This window comes from Lissotriton vulgaris, chromosome 2_1 (assembly GCF_964263255.1).
Source record: "Lissotriton vulgaris chromosome 2_1, aLisVul1.2, whole genome shotgun sequence".
Lineage (NCBI taxonomy): Eukaryota > Metazoa > Chordata > Amphibia > Caudata > Salamandridae > Lissotriton > Lissotriton vulgaris.
The window spans coordinates 1,324,743,339-1,324,768,666 of NC_141687.1; the positions used below are offsets into that span (position 1 = coordinate 1,324,743,339).

Here is a 25,328-nt window from a genome sequence, read left to right on the forward strand (position 1 = left end):
ACATGGCTAAAAAGACTTTGGCAAACAGCTCTCACATAGGCAAGACCTGTTGGCTTTACAATGCTTGTTGCAGGATGTGGGACTCCAAAGTAGGAGGTTTTTAAGGCAGCTTAGTATCGTTTTCATTGATTATCTGTAAATGTTTGCAAAGGTACTTGGCATAGAACTAACTTTTAAAGGTATGCATTTTGAACTCCTTTTTGTCTTTTCTTTTCCATTTTTGCTATTTAAATTGTTATGTATTTGTAATTAAGTATGTGATTTACTTATCCGGAATTTCGCTACAAAGCAGTGGAACATTGTAGAGTAGAGAAGTTTGTAATCTTGCCAGTGGGGGCCCTGGACTCAGGGATTAATTTAGTAAGAGGAGGAGGGAAGGGAGAAGGTAGTCCAGGAAGCAGGAGGGTTTCCAGTTGATCCAGAGGTGGTAGCATGTAAATAGAGCAGTGGTACCAGAACTGGGTAGAGTAGGAGGTAGGGCATTATAGTTCAGATTAGATGGAGGAGGGAAACTGGAAAAGTAGGGCTGGCGGCCGTGTAGGAAGTAAGCTACTCCCTGGATAGACCAGCATGGGTAGATAACATTGCAGCCCTGTCTTTGAGAATTGATAGGGAATTGTTATGTTCACCATCGATTATGTTGATGGTTTCATCAAGGGATGAGATGAGGCCCTGTATTTCCTTTGTTACCTTTATCAATTTGCTTTCCCTGTATTTAAGTTGTATTATTTGACTCAATTTTTCACGACTTAGAAGACATAGCAACACAAGAAGTGAGTGCTACATTAAAAAAAACAGAACCACTTTGTTTGATTTACAAGCCTTTGGGCTCTCATTATGACTGGTCCTTTATTTTTGTACATTATGCAATTTTACCGATACAGCATAAAGTGGTATTTACCGGGTGTAGTATTACCTTCCAATTCAGATTTTCCCACCTCAGAATGTTGCAAAAGAAAATAATATCTCATGGTTTGAACATTCTGAGCAAAAATAAGAATCACTGTTTCTTCCTACATAAATTCCACCCGAATTTCCCTGGCAAAGTGTGGGCAGGGAAGAAGGGCAGTATTTTTGCTTAATCTTTGGTCGCAAACCACTTTTGTGCCTGAATCAGAATTATCATGGCCTGCGGAATGAGGCCCTTCGTGGGGGAAAGTGTTTGCAGTGTTGTGCTATACAAGTCTCTTAACTGGCTCACACAGGGGCGTGGCCGAAGTAATTAAGGCGTGCCTTAAAAACACATAAGCTACAAATCTGTGCTTCGCATAGTCTGCCGTCCGACTGGTATACTTCTGCTTCTGCCATTGCATCCAGAATCCAGATATATAATACAAGTAACATTGCACCTACAGCAAGCCAAGACTATTGGCTTTATCAATGGTTGTTAGTTGCATTAGATAAATAAGCATCACCTACGGCTTCTTGTAATTAATATTAAAAATGCTTCCGTTCTTAAAAGATTAGACGGTGAAAGTATTTTAACGAGTCTCTCAAGTTACATCAAAGGCGGAGAAGGTTGGTACTGCTGCAGAGTTAAGATTTGTTTTTCCACCCTGGGATGAGGTCAATAATGGAGAGCCCGATAGGGACCCGTATCAGCTCCTGCTTTTAGAACTGCTGGTGTTGAGCACCGGGAGGACCCGGCCGACTTAAAGCCCTGTGCTCACATATACTGGTACTCAAAAAGGGTGTCCTATCAGAATATTGTCTTACGTAAAAATAGTGTCCTAAATCTCGTTTACAGAAATGGTGCTCCAATTAGAGTTAATAATAGTAATTCTATACCCAATGTGACAATATTTTGTAAGTGATATTTAGGACAAAATACTAACGTCATACTTATGTTCTGTTTACAGTATTCTGACATACAATCTCAGAAGATGATGTCGGTAAAACAAATTGCAAATGAGACTTCACTGCAATGTTTTGACCCATTTAAGAGTACATCACCTTAACAGGCACAAGCAGTCAAGTGCTCAGCTTAACATTAAAAAAATCCTTCCTTGTAGTCCTGGAAGGGTCGTTTGGACATTCCATTGGGCAAGAAGACCTCTTGAGCACACACTTGTGGCAGTGCTCAGTGTTCCGGAGCAAAGTCCATGATTTAGAAGTCCGTTTGAGGGATGTGATGTCATTGGAATGTTCCTTCCTGCCTCCTTGGAATCTTCCCTGCGGCCTGCCGCCGATCTGAAAACGAACAGCCCCGTGAAAACAGCTCTCACGCCTGACTATGCAGAATTTGCTCCTGTTTGTAGGTTTGTAAGCAAACCTGCGATACAAATAATACAGCACTTATTAGTCGAGAGGCGAAATGGGTCAATTAATAGGTGTTTTATATATTTGTATTACATAACCTTCATTCTCATCACCATTGTGCAGTTTCAGTCACGATGAGATGAAACATGTTTCGCTCAGTGAAACAATTATTGATCAAATGCTGATGTCAAGAAGAGAACATGAAGACTGTTTCCCTGTTATGCACCAGTAGCAGTCATTCTGCGTCAGTGAAGGGGCAAGGTTGCCCTGGCATTTGTGTAGGTCAACCAGTGCAAACAAATTGCTACACTCAGTGATCAGTTTGAGTGACTTAGCCCTGAAAATTACATTTTGCACTGGCGGGTCAGTGGCAGTGGTCGTGCAAATGCGCCCATTCAAAGTGCAAAACTGCTGAGGCACCAATGCAATGCATGTGATCCAGTAGCAGGTATAGTGATATTAAGACCCAACAACCAAGATACTAGGTCGCATCGTATGTATGTGTCCTTTGTATGTGTTTCTATACATATGATATATAAATGTTCTTATCTAATCAACTGTTCTTTGTAAAGCATTTTAATACCCACTGGACCTGTCTCTTGCTACATAAAACTGCAAAATAAATATAACAATATGAATAGATAAATATAGCGAATTTTCCTTCTTTTGTTTGAAAAATCTGTAAACGGTGGAAAACTGCTGTATGTAATGCATCAGTATGGTGCAGGGTCCTCTATCTGCATCAAAACATGTGCCAATATATAAGTTTGTGGCATTTTTATAGCACAAACCTAGTGAAAGGTAGTGGATCGGAGTTCGTGGTAAAGGTAACGCCGCTGAGTGATTGAAGGGGTTGTTGAGTTCCGAGCGCAGAAGTGGACTGTGCTGCATCCTGATGTACTAATCATTGACGAGGTGTGCCTTCAGCTGTGTCCTGAACTGGAGCAGGATCGGGGTGGTGCTCATGGATACAAGTACCTATTCATGGGTACACCGATGAGAAGGCCTCTTACTTTGTTATGCTGTTTGCACCTCTTCAGCTCCATCCTGTGTTCTGGATGTGCTAGGGGGTGGCTGAGGAAACATTATTTATTTGTCTTGTTAAGTGTCCGAATCACCCCCGAAGGGGTATCTTCGGCTACGGAGCGTGCTATAAAGTCAGCGGAGGGAATCAGAAGAGCTCGGTTTTCAAAAACCCTTCGGAATTACAGATAGTTGGTGCATTGACGGGGTTGTAATGGGAGTTGATTCTAGCAGTAGGGAGCCAGATGAAAAAAGGCTTTCCCCCCTATGTGGGATTTCTTTACACAAGCAACTGAGAGGAGTGATTTAAATCCAGATCGAAGGGTTCTGGTAGGCTTGTATCGTAAGAGTCTTGTGGCGAGATAGCTTGGGGAGATGCCATGTAGTGCCTTGTGTACTATGCAGCAGATTTTTAAACAAATCAGCTTGCGGATAGGCTACCAATGTAGTCCCAGGAGTAGGGGTAAGGACTGTCCTGGCAGATGATTTAGAGACTAGTCGAGCAGCGGTGTTTTGAACCACTTGGAGTCTGTTAAGAGAGGATTTGTTGGCTGAGATCAAGAGGGCATTGCAATAGTCAAGGCAACTCATTACAAGTGCCTGAAGTAGAGTTTTCCGGGTGGTCATAGGGAGGAAATGAAAAACATTCCTCAGTAGGTTTAACGTGGGGAAACAGGAGCTCGCGGTGTTAGTAACTTGTTATTTCATGGAGAGTTCTGGTCTAGATGTACTCGTAAGTTTTTCACTACAGTTTTCGGGATCGGTGCAGGACCTGGGTTAGTTGGCCACCAATCTGGGGACCAGAGTAGGGCGCTTCTCCAAAGAGCATCATTTCGGTGTTACTAGCATTTAGCTGAAGGAAGTTGTTCCTCATCCAGTCCGAGATGGCTGTCATACCTTCAGAGAAGGCAGACTGAGCATTGATAGAATTTTTGTCAAATGCCATTAGGATCTGGGTGTCATCAGCGTATGAAATGGGGATGAAGCCCAGATTCCTAAGGAGATCTGCAAGGGGAGCCACATATATGTTAAACAGTGTGGGACTAAGGCATGATCCCTGGGGCACACCTTTAGTCAACTCTGATGTTGGGATGTGGAAAGTGCTGAAATTGACAGTTTGGGTACGATGTGATGGGAAGTTTGACAGCCATTGAAAGGCAAGCTTTTGGATACCAGCATTTCTTAATCTAGTTAGTAGGATGGAATGGGATATCATGTCAAACGCTGCTGACAGATCCAGCAGCACCAATAATACTGCCTGTCCATTGTCCAGGAAGTGCCTAAGGTTGTCTGTGACTGCAATAAGTGCTGACTCCATACTGAACTTGGGACGAAAACCGGACTATGAGGGGTCAAAGCCTCCTGTTACTTCCATGAATTGGAGTGGTATTTATTAACGTGTTTCGCCAGAAGTTTATTCAGAAAGGGTAACAGGGAGATAGGCTGGTAGTTAGACCGATATTCTGGAGGAGCATCAGATTTCTTTCTAAAATTAATTTTTTGGGCACAAATGATCCATGGATACCAGATTGAGATCTGCACACCTTCCTTCATTTGTAAAGAAGTGTTTTGCTTTATAGATTGCTGCTGCAACAAAAGATATTCGGCACGTTCACACAAATAGCGATTTCTAGGAATACTTCTACCCTGCGAAACCTTTAGATGGAAATCTATACATTTCATCGCATTCCAAAGGGGACTATTTGGTTACATTTGTCCATAGATTATTTGTAGTTGGATATTTCTCCTGGACACTGTTACCTTAGTCAAGGAGGTTATAGAAATTAACTTGTTTCTAGTGTAAAAGCCACCAGGAGACCCGCATCTAAAACGATGCATACATCTTTGGCACACCATGATTTAGTTACGTTTTTTTCTGCCACGAGATATATCTCTATAACCCCTACTCTTTACAATGTTAAAATATTTTCCTTTGCGGTTTTTTGCTCCCACTTCTCAGGAGCAAAGAAGATCTCTGGATAGGCAGCACCCGCACTTGTAGATTTCTATTGAAGGCACTGGGCTCTGCCCATTCCCCTGCCCTGTGGCTGGCATAGTAAGCATGCCAATGCTAGACCAGGCAAGGACGATACCCCCTGTCCTCCCAACTTGATACTGAAAGGCAGCCAGAATTGGGATGCAACGGGCTCGTCATATTCCTGGTCTCTGTTGCCAGAGCACCTTCTACACTAGTGATACCTACGCCCATTCTTGCTCCGCTCTGTCACTTCCGCTGGCATGTATACTTCCGTGTAACACCCATTCCTTTCTGTTTTCAACTCTTGCCCTGCTCCAGGTACTTACTGTGCCTCCTTCACCACAGGGGCGGCCAGGGCCTTGTCTTTGTGTCTTCCACACTCTGTCTAGTGGTAACGGAGAATCCAGAGTCGTGCCAAAAAAGAAAGGCAGCTATGGCATTACCATCCAGGAAAAAGCAAACATAATTCACCGGAATAGATACAACAACAGTTATTTCTATAGCTAATGGAAACCTGAATGAATCCATCAATGAGAAATTATTCCGCTGCATTGCTTTTGCCTGGTCTTCTTTTGCCCAGATGCAGGTGGATTATTAGGGCAAACCCCCTTTTTTGTAAACATGGCATTACCATCCATCAATCCATTCATCCTTGTACCTCTTGCGACAAAAATAAACCATGTCAAATCAAAACATAATTGTCTATTCCCCAAAACAGAGACCACAGCCTTTTCTTGGGAAAGGTGTCTTCTCTCCATTCAAAGCCCAATAAGAGGCAGCTGCAGGGTCGCTAGTGCTTCTGAACAGGAGATTTAGTTTACTAATGTGAAACTTGAGTGTGCACACAGCAGCTGTTTGGTAGCAGATCCGGATCAGTTCATTTGTGAACCCGCAGTAATATATAGATGGAAGACCCCTTCACAGAGACTCCGCCACACCATTCGTGGTGCTTTCGCTTAATCTGGACAGTGTTCAAGAAAATATCTTATGACGAGAAGCAGAGCATTTGTGCATGTGTTCCCAAGTTGAGCACAACTAGTCAAGCACACTGTGACACTTCTTTCCACAAACCTTGTTGATTTTTCTGTACCAGAACCTCTTCTGTAAGTTTTACTCCTGGATTAGTGCCCATATGCTCCAATCATCGTATTGAGGGTTTCTTCTTGCTCCATACTTTTTCTTACTTCACAGTGATGCTCAGACTACTTTGTTTTATATATCTTGTGTCTCTTAATACATTGGGTCTTGTTTTGTAGGTGGTACTTTACCTCTAGTTCTTGGTTGTCGCTGATGATTGCGTCATAGCCATCAAGAAGGGCGTTTGGGATGCTGAACAGGGGATGGAGCGGAACATTAGGTGTTTATTGGAGATCCGGAAGGAGTCAAATTGAACATCATGAAGTAGTATGTTGCATTAGTTCCCAATTTATGTTGATTTGGCTGTATGACAAGGGTGCTTATGTAGATCTTTCAGATGCTTGCTAGTTGGTAACAGATGGGGATGATCTTGAAAGTTATTACAGTAAAGATAAGAAGTAGAGTCGTGTGTAAGCACAAAATGACTATTTGTGTAGTAAAAGGGGATGGGAGACTATCTATGATGTTGTAGAACTTGGTAGTAGGAGTCAGTTGGTGAGTGTTTAGTATCTGATGACAGAATGCAATCTGTTGTTTAATACAAGCCTGAGAAGAAGTGGAGCGATAAATATATGCGTGCCCTCTAAAAAAAGGTGGTGGGTGAATTCAAAGTTGGAGATGATTTCACCCAGAGAGATTTCACATAGTGAGAAGATGAAGGGAGCAAGACCAAACATTGGGGGATTCTTTGAGAAATCTGAAAGAGCTTGCATAAAACTAGGATGGACCAAGTGAAATATTGGTGAGACAGGAAGATGACCATTTCACTAATGTCTTATGATATTCAGTACTTGAGACTTGGGAGAGCTGGAGACGTGGGAGAAAGTGTTCTCAAAGGTTTGTAAACATTATGAGGTGATGAGCGGGCTGGTGCATTAAATAGAAATGTGTAAAAAGTTTTTAGTGGAACGTGGTGGTCGAAAGACAGGAGGTACGACTAACCGGTATGGAGTTACTGCTTGATTTCTAGAGTGATCGTAGGTTATTTTTTATTAACTTTACTTTTCATTTTTACATGACATTAGAACATCAACATCACAGCATACAGCAAAATGTAACCCCCTTGAAAATGGAGTTGTAATGCTGGGGTACACACAGCGTCTTTTGAATTCCACAGAGGTGCAGGTTTAGATTACAGTTACATGTAGGATTGCAGTTTAGATTATTTCGCCTCGGGACGTGTACTTGTAACAGCTAGACTCCCAGTCCCTCACTCTCTTGGTGCTCCTCTCCGCCCATATCACTCACCCGGCTCTCAGATCTTTTTCGCTCTGTCCATACCTCTCTCGCTAATCGCACTTCACTGCTTAGTTCTCTCCATTCCATTAGGTCTGCCTGTAAGCCATCATCCTTATGTGTGAGCTTCATGTGCGTTTACTCGGTTAACGCCCACTCCCTGATATCTCTGAGCCAAACTGTTACCTCTGGGCGCCTCTGCCCCATCCGCGTTATGGCCACCCTCCGTCTGGCCAAAACCAACATCAATTGCAGTAATTTATAGGGCAGTTTCCGTTTTTTTGGCATGCTTATATGGGCCAGTAGGCATTGCAGTGGTTCCTCCTTTAGCGGAAGACTTGTGACTTCACGTACCCTGCCAGCCACCCCTGTCCAAAACTGTCTCACATCAGGGCATTCCCACGCCAGGTGGAGAAAGTCTGCGTCCTCTGCGGCGCACAAAGGGCATTTACCATCCTTGTCGTGGGAGATACGTCTCTTCTTCACCGGTCTAAGGTAAGTACGGTGTAAAAAATTGTAATGTGTCAGTTTGAACCTAGCGTTACAGGAAACTGTGTGTGTGAGATCGCTAATGGCCGCCCAGGCCCTCTCATCTAGTTGTGTGTTGAGGTCTCTCTCCCAGGCCGCCCTTGACCGTGGTGACGGTGCAGTAGAGCAATGTGAAGGAGGGATACCATCCTGCAACCTGTTCCGCATGTCAGCAGTACATATAAGGCATGTGTTGGTTGTGGGATTTCCAGGTATTGTGGCCAGGTGACCGTGGCTACTTCCTGGAGTTCCCTATATTGTAAATAGTGACCCGTCCCAAGGGCAAAGCCCTCACTTGTCTGTTCATTTGTTATAAAAGTCTAGTTCGGGAATAGGTCTGTGAGGACTTCACTGCTGCCATCCCTTCAGGCCAGAAATGACAAGTGTATTCCCATCTCTCTGAGGGGGGCAAGGATGCAGATCGTAAGCTCTCTATGAAATGGCGCTCTGCGTAGCACCTTCTCCACAGAACGTTGACAAATGCTCACCTTGTGTGGCACTAGATAGGGTAATTCTCCCTCCACCCCACTACCCTTTATCTGTGCTATCGAGAGGGCTACCTGGTCTGCGCTACCCGCCAGCCGTCGCTTTTCCTAATTATCGCCTACCGCCAGCCAACGCGCTGTGTGCTGTAGTTGGATGGCAAAGTAGTATAAATCAAATTGTGGCCTTCCATTCCACCCTCCTCATATCTACTTGTCAAAATATTAAGGGCTACTCTACTCCTCTTCCTCGCCCACAGTAGTGAAATCAGGATTATGTTCAGTTGCTTGAATACTCTGGTCCGGTTTGGGGTGAGCGAGTTCTGGAGCGCATAAAGGCACCTAGGGAGCATAACCATCTTTGAAATAGCTAGCCAGCCCATTAACCACATGCGCGCTGCTCTTATTCTGCTGGTAAGCTGACTTTTTAAAAAACGCACTTTACATGACGAGCTGGGCTCGTCATCAGTGTGCGAGGAGGCTACACCATGACGAGCCCAGCTCGTCATCAGCCTCGAAGGGGTTAAGGACTACGGTAGGGTGTTCCAGAACTTCACCGAACTTTGCAGTGTCGTTAGTGTCGTGTCTAGGTCCAGAGCGATTGCTTGCACATCCGTCAGCGCAATCTGGACCCCCAGATACCTAAGCCCAGAATCTGGGAGTTCCCCAGAGGCACCGCCGCCATGCCAGCCAACGGGAAGATCAGTGACTTATTGCGGTTGAGTCTGTCCATTGACCTCCCCGAACCTGCCCAATTGGCGCAGCAGTTCGGGGATGGCTAAACGGGGGCATACCAAATAGATGAGCGCATCATCTGCGAATAAGGAAATAACATGATTTGTGTCCCCACCCGGACACCTCACTGGTCTAGTTCTGCTCTTACTTGTACCACCAGCGGTTCAATATCTAAGGCAAATAATAGGGGCGAGAGCGGGCACCCCTGATGGGTGCCTTGTCCCAGCACCAACTCCTCAGGGCGAGCCCCGTCATTCCTACCCAACCACTCGGTTTACTGTACAATGTTTGGACCCACCGGCAGATTTTAGGTCCCATCCCCACGGACCTGAGATCCTGCAGGAGGCACCCCCAGTCTAATGTGTCAAAGGCCTTAGCCAGGTCTATAGACATGAGTACCAGCTCTTCCTCTCAGTCTCTCACTTCATGCATAATGTGGTTTAGTCGGCGTAGGTTCACTGCTGTATTACGACCCAGTATGAAGCTGCATTGGTCCTCATCTACAAGATGCGGCATGTGTGTACCTAGGCGGGAAACTAACAGTTTACACAGTATTTTTGTGTCCGTATTTATCATGGTGATTGGGCGGTATGATGAGGAGTTGCAACTGTCCCCTTCCGGCTTCAGGATCATGCATATTTCGCCCTGTCTCATACTAGGTGGGAGGATACCCTTCTAAAAGGCCTCCTCATTTGCATGCAAGAGGGCCCGGGACAACATGCCCATGAAAGCCCTACAAAACTCTGGGGGGAACCGTCACCGTCCGGGGACCTGGCTCCCGGGAGCTGCTGTAGTTGCGACTGTACTTCCTCAATGGATACCAGAGCGTCTAAGTCCTTCCTTATCTGCTCGGGGAGTGTCTTCAGGGTTAAGGTCTGTAGGTAGGGAATATAAGCTTGCTCACACACCGTCTGGTCTGCTGTATAAACTAACTGAAGGTGAGACTGGAGGGTCTGCAGTATCTCTGCCTCAGAGTGGACCATTGTGCCGGCAGGTATGCGCAGCGCCACTATTGTGTCAGGGTTTTGTTCTCTTCTGAGGATCCATGCTAGTAAACGGCCTGATTTGTCCCTCTCCCTGGGTAGGCACAGTCTGTATTGGCTAAGAGTATATTTGTTAAGCCTGTCCCAGATATCGCATATGTGTGTCCGTATTCCAATTCACTAGTCCTAACTAAGGGATCAGACAGACCCCTAACTAAGGGGTCTGTGCTTCTAGCAAGGCCGCCTCCTCTTCCCACAGGTCCCGCTGGAGTTGCTTGTGAACCACACATGGCAGGTTCCTCTCACCACAGCTTTTAGGGCCTCAATTTTGTGACCCTAGACAAAGTCTCCCCCTCCCAGTTCACTGTGATATAATCCTTCAATGCTCCCTCTGTTTTGCTTACCCAGCAGGTAATCCAGGTTCTCCGACTGCAACCTCCAGGCCCTCTGGGGTTGGACCGGGGACCCCCATCTGACCATATAAGCGATCAAGTGGTCTGAGAGGAACCAGGCCTGATGGGTCATATCAATGGACACATCAGAATCCAGGTTCGCTATCAGCACCCTGTCCAGTCTGCTGTGGGTGTTGTATGTGGGGGAGTAGCAGTGTTATTGCTTCTGGGTTTGGTGTCTCTGTTGGCAAATGTCCTGTGCCCCCAGGTTCCCTATGACCTCTGTCATCTTTGGCTTTGTCCCTCTACGAGGTGGGTGCCTACCAATGTTTGGGTCTAACACAGTTGAAATCACCCACCCATATAAGAGGCACCTCTAATTCGGACACCAAGACTTCTTGAAGGGCCTGGAAAAAAATCTGGGTTGTCCACATTTGGGGTATACATGTATTTATTATTGCTACTTCCCTCCCATCTAGCTGGAGAATGTATCTTTCATTAATGTACGCCTCCATGTATTGCAAGACGAACAGAGTCCCCAGGGCCACACAGACTAGCACCCCCCTGGCATACGTAGCGTATGATGAATTAAAAATCTGTCCCCTCCATTTTTTTGCCAGCCCCTGGGCTCCTGCCACCGTGAGGTAGGTTTCCTGCAGACATGCCACCGATATATGGTGTCTCCGGAGGAATGAAAGGACCCTATAACGCTTAGTGCATATGCCCAAACCTCTCACATTCCATCTCATAATCTTGGTCCTCATTGTCCCTGTGATGTACTGTGTTGGTGTGTCCCTGCTTTCTCTCATGCGTGATCGGCCTACCTACTGTATGCTGTTTCACTAACATATCAACACATAATGCAAACAACCCCCAATATCACCCCCCACCCACCGGCAAATGAGCGGCAACAGTAAATGCGTGTATGCCCCCCCCCAACAATGCTTGTGCCAGAACGTGGCCGTAGAACTTCCCCCAAACAATTTCAGGCTCACGGCCTGGCCCACCCGCTAGTATCCGTATGCGGATTGTGCAGCCTCCACCCTGGGATAAGCACAGCCATCCCAGGTCTACGGCTTCTCCGTGCGCCCCCTGTGCCAACAGGATACTTGCTGACCCCCTAACCCCTATCCCTCCCTGAGGTGCCTCCCCTCTTCCCCCCCCACTGCTTGTGCAGCTGAGTATGCCATAGGTATGCTATGTTTGCCTACCAGCCGGAAGTCCCAGTGTAGCAAGGCATGACTGTCTCCGGAATCTCTTCTTTCGTTTGAAGAAGGGCATCAGGCACCAGTTCCGGTTCAGAATTCCCCATCGATGTCTGTGATGGGGAGTCACCTGAGCCGGGGTCTTCACCTGCATGGTTCCATCGTCACCCACTGTGTTGCTCAAAAGGGTCGCTGTCTGTTGAACGGTTCCTGTGTCGGCCTCTTCGAGACTTCGTGGGCCTGCCTCCCCATTCTGTTCGGGGTCTCCTCTGCTCCCTGCGGGGGAGAGCATCCCCTCAGATTTCCAACCACTCCCACACTTCCTCTGGGGATTTGAAGAAGTTGGCCTTCCCTGTGAGATCACTTTCAGTTTAGCAGGGTAAAGCAACATATATTGCAGGTGCAACTCCTGAAGCTTCTGTTTCACTCTAAGGAACAATTTCCTCTGCTTCTGGACCTGTTTAGTGTAATCGGGGGTACACTGAAACCTTGGCGTTGTTGTAGGTTAAGTCTGAGGCCTCCCGGGCACCCCGAAGGATGCAATCTCTTTCTCAGTAGTTTGGATTTTAGCAATTATGGCCCTGGGATGGGCCCCCGGGACAGCTGGGGGACCAACGCCCTGTGCGCCCTTTCCACCAGAAACACCTCTGAGAGCCCCTGGGGCATATCTTGGTGTGTAGCCAGTGTTCAGGGAAGCGTTCAGTTTTGCCCTCCTCAGCACTTTCCAGTATCCCCAGGACTCTGATATTGCTGCTGCGGGCCCGGCCCTCTGCCTCCTTAGCTTGATGTTCCAGTGCCCCTGTGGTGTTAGTCAACTGTGTCACCTGCTGCTTTAAGGCTGCCACCTCGCCTTGGAACAGTACGATGTCGCCCTCCGCTGTGGATACTTTATCCATGACCTCTCGTAGCCCTTCCCTGAGTAGATTATCATCTATTGAAGCAACCTCGATCTGCTACTCCAGGGCATTTCTGGACCCCTGGATGGCTGTCAGAATCTTCTCAAGACGGCTCGTTGCCAGCTTCACTGTCCCCCTCCGGCCCTGACTGTCTTGTAATCCATTGCGTAGGGAGGCACTGGGTGGTGTACTAGGTAATCATGTTGGGATTAGACGCGAGGACAGGCTTGTCCTTCCCCATTTTGCAGACTCTCTGTATATTCAGGTACTTTTCTCAGTTCACACCCACTCTTAAAGTTACTCCTGACCTCGAGTCTTTGTCTCCTCCTGAGCACAGGTGTGACAACCAGGCCGTTTCCCAGGTTTCTATCGGCTTACTCGGCTCTCCCCGACTGCCAACACCGGCGGGATGAGACTGACCCCAGTCGCTCCACAGGCCCCTCAGCACTAGCTTTGGTGGCCTTCCATTGCCCAGAAGCGAGGCAGTGCATTAGCTAAGATTCACTGGTGTGTGGAGTCCCACCTCACTCTGTGGCTCATCTTGCCTGCGCAACAGATCACTGGGGGGCATTCTCCCTATCAGGTATTCTTATGGATGAACCCTTGGTGCCGCCAACCTGTGGGCACCCCAGGCCCGGTCAGGAGTGAGGCGCTCCAGGAGGTAGGACCCTCCTTGGTTTCAGTGCACCTCGCGATCCTCGTATGTTGCCAAAACAGGGGTCCCCGGAGCACTCCTCCGAGCTTCTCCTTTGCATTTGTACCTTCGAGGGGGCCACCCGCAATCTCAGTTCAGCCCGGATGCGTCACCCTCAGGCGCAGGCCCGGACAGGACCAAGGTGGGTCAGCAGGCCAGGCCCTCCCTGGTCCAATCCTCTGCAGGGTACCCCCACGCATTCAATTGGGGCCCCCCGCTGCTGTCACAGCTCTTCCTCCTCCCTCTAGCTGCAGGGGGTGCCTACTAGAAGGGCCATAGTGGGGCTTCCAACAGGCTCCTCCATCTCTGGCGAACACTCCACCTTCAGTCGAGTTAAGCAGCCTGGACAGTCACAGGGGGCCCCCACGATCCCCAGTCGGGGCCCTGGATGCTCACCTCATCGTGGCCCCTCCAACCAGAGTTCGCCAGCAGTCCCAGGGCATGTACTTGCGGGGTTAGCAGACCTCGCCTACTCGGTCACACCGCAACCCCTCCACCGTCGATATTCTGGGCCCCTTCCGAGCCATGGCCTCCAGTGGAATTGCCCTTCTAAGCCGCGCCGGGCAAGCTCAGGAGGCTCCTACCTCTCTAGACACCTGTGCGGGACGCAGTGACGGGCAGCTGGCAATTTCACTGCCCCTTCCTCTGCTCTGAGTAGCCGTCTAAATCCAGGCCTCTCGTCGTTCGGGCCTCCCCCGATGCCTGGAGGCTTCGCCTGGCTCCCGTCAGGCCGCGTGACCTCGCGTAGACTTCTCCAGCTCGGGCGGCCCGCTTCAGAGGTTCCTATGTCTAAGACACACTTCAAGGGCCCACAACTCTTCTACAGTGCCCCCAAAGCATCAGGAGCTCCCGCAGGTGTCCGAAGGCATGCAAGAGCGCGCGGGTGCAGTATATTAGCAGGATTATGTGGCAGGCCGGCCGGGAGCCCTAGAAGCTCATGTCCTGTCGGCCATGTTGCTTGGCCACGCCCACCGATCCTAGGTTTAACAGAATATGATGAAGGGACACCTCTAGATGTAAATTAGGATTACTGGAGTAAAAAGGAAGGGGGCTTTGATTATATGTAGTGCGCAGAATCCATATGTGGCACATTGTGGATTGGCCATTTGGGGAAAAGAGTTTGTGCTAGGATTAGGATAAAGAAAAAATGGGTTCATGCTGGGAAGGTATTACCCATCTTTGTGATTACTTAAAAAGGTTATTATTAAGAAGAATTCATTGCTGTATATGGTTGCAGTATTAATTTGATGTAAGTGTAAACCGAGACACCGCGTTCTAACCCACGCCATGGGCTACCACTGTCTTTAATCCTTGTTTGAGCTTCTTGAACAGTGTTAGTTAATCCACAGATTTGAGAAGGGCCATTCATTTTCACCTTGAAACCCTCGGAATTCCGATGCTTATCTAACTAGTACGCTGCACAATAGATGCCAAAAAGAATGACTCTGTGGATAGACATTGCCATGAAATTTGAAATAAAAATATTACTTAAATTGCTCATTCCCACCATGTGGAAGAAGTGTGCGCAGCCCTCCATCAGAGCACTACGGAGCCCTCTGCATTCCCACTGCCGTATTCAGAAATGCATGACAGGATTGGGTTCATTCCAATCAAAATGGAGGCACACAGCGCAGCGGGTGTGAATGGACGATTATCATGGACCAGCTTTTTTTTTTGTTTGTTTACCCTTTGGCATATTGTTTCTGAAACATCTCCTCATTAGTTGCCGCTTGGTCTTTGTACGAGGGTTTCCCTGGGCCGCTTGAATGGCATGGATTAGCAGGCATTGTGATCTAGGGATGACCTAAATTCTGACAGCCAGGCAACAGGCAAATCCCCCTCTTCCGAGCATCAAACAGAAAATATCTTGAGCCAACTGGGTTAGACAGGTCACCGTCCCAATATTGTGACTGGCTCTTTGTTGGTCAGAGGCGTCCTGGGTTCATAGAGTGAGAGGAGTACAGACTGATGTTCTTGAGTAGTGTGGGGCTGTGGGATACAAGTGTGATACATGGGATTGCATACTGGGTCTTTGTCGCTCACTCCTTTGATATTCAGACAAACATTGCTTCCCTACCAAGAATCCACTGCTAAGCATTTCACGCAAATATTTCCAGATTTGAGATGATTTTCAGTATTGTGTAGCGGTTTCCAGGGTTCTTTCAGTATGTCGTCCAGAGGCTGGGTTGTCGACTGTGGCGCGAGGAAACCGGTCGGTGAGCCTGGCTTCCCATTTGACCGCATTTTGTGATCTTGGGCAAGTTACCTCTTTTCCATATACTTAGGGGCACTACTACACAAACGTTGTTTTTGGATTCACACCAGTGTCAAGCACAGACAAGCCGTAACAGGTTTACTTTTCCCTTAGCTAAGTTATTTCTGCACATTTGTACGTTTTCCTCCTGTGATTGTTATCTAGAATATCATAAACCTAAGGATGTGCTCACTAGTCGATTGCTGCTTTATAATGTTTACCAACAGTAATATACTAATCATTCATTCATTGTGGCAACTTAAGCAGAAACTTGCAACCATACTTTCATCCCCTCTATCAATAATGCAGTTAGAGAATGAATCATTCACTGATACATATATTCATGTAGTCATAAATCAGTGTACTGGAATGTGTGGTAGTGTTTTCAATATTTAATTCACTCCCTTGCACTCATTCGTCCACAGTCATTATTTCAGTGTTATTCAATTCCTCACGCCAACATTGCTTTCACAAACATTACATGAAATAATGTGTGCACGTATTCAGGACAGCCATTCATCCATTATTGCGAATATTCAGGTGCACATTGATTCTGTTCAAAACAGTCATTAATTAACCAGAGATGTATGTGTGTTATACGTGGTTTCATTTTAATACATTCATGCAGCCATTCAGATGCTTTCGTGGACTCAATGTTTACTTCCCCTAAGTATACAAAACGAGAATCATTATTCATTCATTCGCCCATACATTCAGATTCATTCTTCTTTGTTGCAGTATGCCGTGCGCGGTGGTTTCCTTGTTTATTCGTTTATCCCTCACTGTGTATTCAGACAGCTCTTCGCTCGTTTAGTCTGCAGGCATTACCAGCAGTACTTACCCTCTTAGACACTTGAGTGTGTGGGTTGGGGTCACAGGGCCGCCGAGCTCCTGCCCTTGGCACTAAGGAACCGATAGGGCAGGACACCCATCCTTCAAGAAGCAGATGTCATGAGCGCACATGCCGAGCAAGCATTGGCTTTATTGGAATCTGCAGCCTCTGTTTCCTCCTCACGTCTAGTGAGCATGTTCGTAAGGAAAACAGTTAATTAATTACTTAGCGTGTACAAAAGTTAGTGTTGTCACGTGGTTCTTAAATGAAATGTTGTCTTATAGGATGTTTCTGTAAACGAATGTGCAACATTTTAATGTATTGGTTTGCTGTAAAATCAGAATGAAGCCCTTGCTAGTCTTCAAACATTACAAAAATCTTACCATAGGCTGTAGAACCCTGCATCAGGTCAGCTTTTCAGAAAGCAGGTTATGTTGGTCGTCCTTACGCCACAATTTGTGCTTTCCTCCCACTCCGCAGAGGTTTCAAGCCTGGGATGGGTCGTTGAGAGGGTTACTTGGGGCCCGGCATCTCTGACTTGGTTTCCTTGTCTCCTCTTACCCAGCTTTGGACCTGGATGGAAGATCTGCAGAAGGAGCTCCTGGAGGACGTGTGCGCCGACACGGTGGACGCGGTGCAGGAGCTGATCAAGCAGTTCCAGCAGCAGCAAACTGCCACTCTCGATGCCACCCTCAACGTCATCAAGGAAGGGGAAGATCTCATACAGCAGCTCAGGTAACATCTCCCGGCTTCAGGAAGGCCACAACGCCTAGGTGGCACTTCATCGCAACATGCATGTTGGCATTAAAGGTTTTCTCCAGTGATGAGCCGTAGGGACATGTCATTGTGAAGTCACGGTGCTGATAACAAGAACAGGAAGTTGAATATAGCCTGGCCATATAGCATGATGTATGTATGCTAGCATGATGTATGTATGCATGCTTTTACCTACAGTATATAGCGAATAGTTTCATACAGACGGGGGTTTTCTGCAGAGTTACATTGCAGCGATGACTGGGCTCTAGACATTTGGCTGAATGTGCGTGCCGTCAGTGGTAAGCATTGCTTTGGGTAACATCACTAAACCAGTTGTTTACACTGAAAAGCATCTGCTTGAGTCAGACCAGGGCTGGTGTTTGGTGCGTTTTACAAGCAGCTGTTCTCTTGGAGTCTATTACAAAGGCTCCTGTGGATAACACATGCCAGTTTACACCGCACTGAACTTGTCACGGAGATGATCACTTTCCCATGTGCTGTCTTCAAAAGGAGTCATCATGTGTTGCATGTAAATTATATTTCGTCAGGCGCTGCGCACACGTGCAAGAGCTGTGTATTAGTTCTGGCATTTGCAGGCAGCGTGTTTATGCTGCACGTGACATACTGGCGCGTGCTGTTGTTCTCTTGAAGCATATCGTCACAAGTGACCACTTCCAGTGAAGTAACTGTTGACTAAGCAGGATGGTACAAAACACACTGATGTGAAGGACCGAGTTCATGTATTTGGTGTGATAATTTGAGTTATAGTAATGTAATCTGACTAGCGAGTTCACAACACTGTCTATGGAATTCGGGGGGCTATATAGTAGTTTTTGCCCGTGGTGTAAATTATAATTTAAAGTTAAAACTATAACTTTAGAATTTCTCATATCTGATAGATACTAGCCGCAGATTCCTTAACCTAGAATATTCCACGGCCTTGAGCCTGGACCCAGTAAACTTTGTTGCCCAGCATCCCTGTGCGCCGGGCGGGGTAGGGGGGCGGTGCCACGCGATTCCTCCCGGCGTTCTCCATGGGCGTGATGTCAGCAAGGTCACATATGCCCCACCCCAGCGCCTGTTTTCATGTCTCCCTTTTTCGCCTTGGGCGTTTTTCTTGAACAGTGTAAAAATGCCTTCGGGCTTCAAAACGTGCTCATCTTGCGCGCACCAGATGTCAGCGCCAAACCCTCACTCTATCTGCATGTGGTGTTTTGGAGAGCATCATAACTCCACAGACTGTGAGGCGTGTCAGCAACTGAAACCAAAGTCCTGGCGGGAGCGCCGGATTAAACTCCTCTCTGCACGCATGTCCAGGTCGGCATCGTCACCGCGTCCATCCCCCATGGACGGTTTCAAGAACCGCCGCCTGCGTCTCCGACATCGTCCTTCTCCCAGGCCGCAAGAGCGCCGCTCACCTGTTGGTAAGTGTCGCAGTTTGTCCCCGAGGGCCGATCCACAACCTGTTGGGGGCGTGGGCTCCCTGCGGATGTTGCGGCCCCGTGCGTCGTCACACTATCCGCCGTTTCCCGGTGCGGGGGCGACTAGAGCCCAGATGAAAGCCTATGCGGCGGCCTTGCAGGCCTCGTTGGCTCCTCCTTCTCCTCCTGGACGTCTGTGGATCCCTTGCCGCGCGCAGGGACTTCTGCGGTGTCGCCGGTGGCTCTTGCGCCGACCGGTTCGGCTCCAGGTTCGGAGGATGGGGTACGATCCTTCGGTGTTCCCTCCTTCGGACCACAGCGCCTCTGCCTTGCCGCAAACCCTCTCGGAGGTTCCTGTGGTGTTGCAGGAGATTGCCGGGGCTCAGGCGTGTCTCCGAGTCCCCCTCGGTCCTCTAGGGAGGCGGCGACCTTGTCCGAGGTGACACCACTCAGACGCCGGTGGTTGCTGGCCCTGGCGGCGCCGCAGGGGCCGGCTAGGGGTCAGGCATGTCCTCGAGCCCCCTTCGTCCCTCCTTGCAGACGGCTGCCTCGTTAGGTGTCGAGTCGACGCCTTTTAGGCGCCATTCCTTATCCGCCCCAACTCCAGCCTAGCCGGGGTTTCCTGTGCCGCACGTTGGGATGGAGGTCGTTCCGGTGTCCCCTGCGGCGCCAGACGATGTTGACTGGCCCCCGGTCGTGGACTCTACGGCATCTGGCCGGTGTCGGGTTGCTGATTCCTCTTCGGACGCCCCCTCCTCCCCGGAGGTTCGTCGGTTGATGGTTTCGTCTTCTCCCGAGACGGGTCGCCGAGTTGTGGCTTTTTCCCCGGCGTCGTTTAAGGACGGCTACTTGCCGTCACCGCGACCGCAGTCTTTGCCGGAGGCGCCTCAGGTCCCCAATTCCTCGGCCCCTTTTCCCCCTTTCCGATCTTGGTCTTTCCTTCCTCCGGTAGGACTGGGGGACGGTCGCCTTAGCTTGCAGCCTTCGCCCACAGAGGAGCTGCTTTCCCCACCGTGGGGCCCTACGGAGGCGGGTTCTGCCTTCGCTCGGGCTGTTTCTACGGCTGCGGGTATCCTGCGCATGGGCGATCCAGCTGCCCATTTCTCAACGAATCATCTTCTGGAGGTCCTCCATCAGGGTTCTGGTGGTCGGGAGGTGCTTCTTCCCTTCGAGGCTTCGCTCCACACTTCACTTTTGGGGCTTGGGGGCGGCCCGCCAAGGGGGACCCGGTGCCCCAACAATTTCTGCACCGACACCGCCCTGCGCCGCATGACCCTGTCTGTCTTTCCCTTCACCCTTCTCTCTTCTACAGACTGCCTTTCCCTCCCTGCCATTGGTGTTGTCTCGCCCGTCACGGGAGGCCCGCTGGTTAGATTCCTGGGGCGCAATATCTTCGCCTCTGGCCCTGCTGGCCCTGAACACTCTGTGTGTTCTGGCTAGGGCCACTTCTTGCTTGTGGGACTCGGCGGAGTCCCTTATGTCTGCTGTTTCTCGGGAGGGTGCCTGTGTTGATCTGCGGCACCACGTGCTGGATGGCCTGGAGCTGGTGTCATTTATTCTTCACTCCGCTCTGGACATTTCGGAGGTGCTTGGTCGTACCATGGCTTCTTCTGTGGCCCTTCGCCGATATGCCTGGCTACGGGATAGTGTGTTCCCGGAGAACGTTTGGGAACGGTTGGTGGACCTTCCTTTTGATGGCACTCTTGTTCCATGCCCCTGCGGACTCTGCCATTCAGAGGTTTCTGCCGGGGCTTCATCCTCCTCCGCCTCCTCCTCTCCCCCCCCCTGTGACCTGTGATTCTTTCTGGTTTTGAAAGGTATTCTTCCATTATGTTCTGGGGCCTTGTTGCGGGATAGTGTGTTCCCGGAGAACGTTTGGGAACGGTTGGTGGACCTTCCTTTTGATGGCACTCTTGTTCCATGCCCCTGCGGACTCTGCCATTCAGAGGTTTCTGCCGGGGCTTCGGCCTCCTCCTCTCCCCCCCCCGTGACCTGTGAGTCTTTCTGGTTTTGAAAGGTATTCTTCCATTATGTTCTGGGGCCTTGTTGCGGGTAGCCCCAGTAGTGTGTGTTCTGTGTGATTATTGTGCCTTCCGGCTGGGTTGTCTCCCTTGTCGTTATGACGCATCCCCTGTGGGGCTGGTGTTCTACCACTATTATGAGGTTCTCTTCAGCTCAGGGCCTGTGACTCAACCCCTGTTGCGTTGGACGGGGTTATTTTTGCCTGTCCCCGAGACTGGTCCCCTGTTGGGGGTCTTGTGCTCATCTGAAGCTGGAGAGGTCCTCGCACAGACCCTCCTCCCCTTTGGGCATGTCTAGGGTATCTATTCTACGTTAAGGAATCTGCGGCTAGTAGACTCTATCAGATGTACAAGTTACTTACCTTCGGTAACGATGTATCTGGTAGAGAGAATTCTAACAGCAGATTCCTTCACGACCCACCCTTTCTCCCCGTTCTGCGTGGACCCTCTGCTTGGGTTTTCTGCTGTTGCCTCCCTTTGGGTGTCTTGTCTTCTATGGGTGTCCTCTTCCTTTTCCTCTGGTCAGGCATTCATCCGGTTGGTTTCCCTCCAGCGTGAGGGCCTACTTTGGCTCTTTCTCTCTGTTAGAGTTCTGATCCCCTCCTGATCTTCGTCGTTGGGGGTTCTTTTACCTGTCCTTAACCTCCTCCTCCTTTCAGGAGGTATGGCCATTCTTGGCAGTATAGTCTGGAGATGGATTACTGTTGCTCCTCTGTTCCGGGCTTGTGGCCCTTTCCTTTGTGGTTGTAGTTCCAGACTTTATTTCTGTCTCAACCCTTTCTCATGCGTGTGCCTCCAGGGTGGCTCTCGACTTGGCTTGCAAGGTGGTTCCATTGAGTGGTGCTTACGCTTTTCTTGCTATGGCTTTGCTACTCTGGCCTGCTAGTGCTTTACTGTCACTTGGTGCTTTCGCCTTGGTTTGCACCGGTTGTTTCTCCGAGTGGTGCTCTGCTCTTTCCTGCTCTGGCCTGCTGTTATTGCCTTTTTGTGCCATGGTGCCTCCTAGCGGTGTTTCTCACCTTTGTTTCTTTCAATTTTGTCTATCTGGTTTTTTCGCACACTGTTCCCATACTCTCCTCAGTTTAGTTGTGATGGCTCCTCGTTGTGACGCGGAAAAGTTCTCTGAAGCAAAATGACGTCAGCGTGCCGGGGTGGGGCTTATGTGACCTTACTGAAGTCACGCCCGGGGAGGACATTAGGCGGAATCGTGTGGCGCACCCCTCCCCGGCGCGCAGGGATGCTGGGCAAGAAAGTTTTCCGGGTCCAGTCTCACACCTGGGGAATATTCTACGTTAAGGAATCTGCGGCTAGAATCGTCTCTACCGGATACATCGTTACCGATAGTAAGTAACTCATACTTTTGTGTGGTTTAAGTTTTTTTGTATAGAAATAATACATCAAGTTTTCCTACCTATAACTAATCTTTAACCTTTGTATTTTTCATTGGGGAAAAAAATTATATATATATATATATATATATATATATATATATATATATATATATATATATGTGTGTGTGTGTATATATATATATATATATATATATATATATATATATATCTAGCAGCCCGTCCCGACGTTGTCCGGGTATCAATTGCTGCCGGCCAGTAGTATATTGTTTTGTAGGATTTCGTTTTGATAGCATTTCTTATCAGTGACAGGCCTGTGAAACACTCCGATTCACAGTGCACTGCTGATGCACTTAAGAGTGCGCGTTCAGTAGTGTGTGAACTCGAGTTTCCCTACTTTATTTTTCCTTGCAATATTATATAGCGCGAACTCGACAACATGGCATTAGCACAATTTACATTACAGAAGAACACATTCATTTGTGGTAGGCACTGGGAGACAAAGCGATTTGCCTGGAATCACAGGATGTTGAGCTGATGCCGAGATTCGAACGTACAGCCAGATTCATGAAGGTGAATTGCGCTCGCAAAGGGCCAGATTCTCAGAATCTGGCCCTTTGCGAGCGCAATATTTGCATTTGGGATTCATAATCCCAAATGCAAAAATCGGTAATAGCGAATTCTCAAATTTGCATGGAATTACATTTAAGGAATCTCTATTTGAGATTCCTTAAATGCAATTCATCATCCATTACAAATTGCGAAATCGCAATTTCGGGCCGCTATTTACCGCTAGGTCAAACCTCGTGGTAAATAGCGAAAACTTAGAAAAATGCTTTTAAAATCATTTTTCTAAGTTGCATGTTGCACACACACATGTCCTTTGGACATGTGTGTGCGCAACACCAATGTAGATTTCGTTTCAGGGGTGCTACAGGGTGTCCTTTGGACACCCCTAGCACCCTTTAAATCGCTATCTTATTTGCGATTAGCAAATTGCTAATCGCAAATAAGGAATACTCCCCATTCATTCCTATGGGCCTTCTTTGGCCCATAGGAATGAATGGGGAGTATTCCTTATTTGCGATTAGCAATTTGCTAATCGCAAATAAGGAATGTGTAGGAATCGCATTTTTATTTGAGATTCCTACATGAATCCCGTTTTGCGAGTCTGTAATAGCGATTCCTTATGAATCGCTATTAAAGACTCGCAAAACGGGTCTTTGATGAATCAGGCTGGTAGCTCCCCAGCTCTAAAGTTCGCAGTTCTTGTGGCGGGAGGTGTGTCTAAAAGTGTATGTCGGTGCTGGCCATCAATTCGAGAGACCCGTGCATTTTTCAAATTGGTGGTGAAAAAATATGAGTATGTTGCTGGAGATGTGGGCCGCCATGCCACCAATCTACTTATCGGGGGAGGGTAAACACCCATTATTCAGCAACTTTCTTTCCGCATACCATCACTCCGCATACTTTCATTACGAAAGTACCATGACTCCGCAATGCCATTATAACGCATGGCATTACATTTTATATGCTTTTACCACGCATACATTTACAACGAAATTCGTTCTAAATGCATGAATGGTAAAAGTATGTTTTTTTTTAATGTTTGGATAAGGTAAGTATGGGTATAGGGGTATATGTTTTGGGGTACTGAGGTATATGTTTTGGGGTGTTTGGGTATTTTAAGGGTTCAGATATAGTTTTGGGTTATGGGGTACAGGGTTAGTTTTAGGGTTAGGTATTGGTTTTGGGGTACAGGGGTATTTTTAGGGTTCAGGGCTAGGTTTGGGTTTTGGGGTACAGGGGTATTTTAGGGTTCGGGGGTAGGTTTGGGTTTTGGGGTACAGATGTATTTTTAGGGTTCAGGGCTAGGTTAGGGTTTTGGGGTACAGGGGTATTTTTAGGGTTCAGGGCTAGGTTTGGGTTTTGAGGTACAAGGGTATTTATAGGGTTCAGGGCTAGGTTTGGGTTTTGGGGTACAGGGATATTTTTAGGATTTAGGGATAGGTTTGGGTTTTGGTGTACAGGGTATATTTATAGGGTTAAGATGGGTTAGTGTTTAAGGGTGTTGGGGTATTTTAAGGAGTACGGGTGGGTTATGATTATGGGTGCAGGGGTATTTAAAGGGAGCAGGGTGGACACCCGGAGCTGGAATGTACAGAACCTGGGAAGAAAAAACAATGAAATATTGGGCACAATGCTCGCTTTTTTTTCCTGTAATTCCGCGCCCAGCACACGCCCACAGCACACGATATGAGACATGGCATAAAGGGCGGAACGTACCACACACCCCCAGCGTTTGTCACGCCCCCCAGTACACGCCCACAGCACAACGCAGACACGCCCACAAGGGACTACTTTGCTGGCACGGTTCTTTTACCTTTTAAATGTATATGGTGGGCGTCTGCATAGCGTATGTCTTTCTGCTGCAGCTGCCCTTTCCAACGCTGTATTGGGTGTTGTGATTGGTGCTGTGGTTCCTGAGATTACCCGCCTCAAAGGTTTGGGCTCTCTCTTTATTATATTAGTATGAATATATATATATATATATATATATATATATATATATATATATATATATATATATATATATATATATATTTTTTTTTATATATTTATATATATATGCAAAAAAGGATAGAATGCTGGGTAGTTCTTAAGTTTAGGTGGACAGCAGCTCCTATATAGAGCACTCTCAACACCAGCGACACTTTAGATCTGCTCACCTCATATATATATATATATATATATATATATATATATATATATATATACACACACACACACTTAAAAAAAACAAAGGTTACAGAGACTTTATAGTTGGCAGCTAAAATTTTACAAAACGTAGCAATTCACACAAAAAACAGCGGTTACAGTTATAGTTAGGCACAGATTTACACGCGCAAAAACATAGAAATTCTGCTGTCATAGCTACCTGAGCGAGCTATAACTTACACCCAGCAATGCACTGCCTATTACACCCAGCAATGCACTGCATATGACCTTACATATTACATAATTCATGACATGGTCAGTAACCTCACTGATGACATCATCCACAGAACAACTCACACACCCCCTCACACAACCATAAAACCTCGCATATACCCACTCACCCACAACCACTCACATACCAATTCATAG

General features: G+C 47.7%; 1 protein-coding gene across 6 annotated transcripts in view; it reads left to right on the forward strand.

Annotated features, from left to right (window-relative positions):
• Positions 1 to 25,328, forward strand: part of KALRN (kalirin RhoGEF kinase) — a 1,626,736-nt gene that overhangs the window by 932,738 nt on the left and 668,670 nt on the right. For all 6 annotated transcript variants that reach the window (XM_086957084.1, XM_086957086.1, XM_086957088.1 and 3 more), the window contains exon 12: positions 17,200 to 17,369. In XM_086957084.1, coding sequence (XP_086813210.1) covers positions 17,200 to 17,369 — 170 coding nt within the window. The remainder of the gene's footprint in view (positions 1 to 17,199; positions 17,370 to 25,328) is intronic.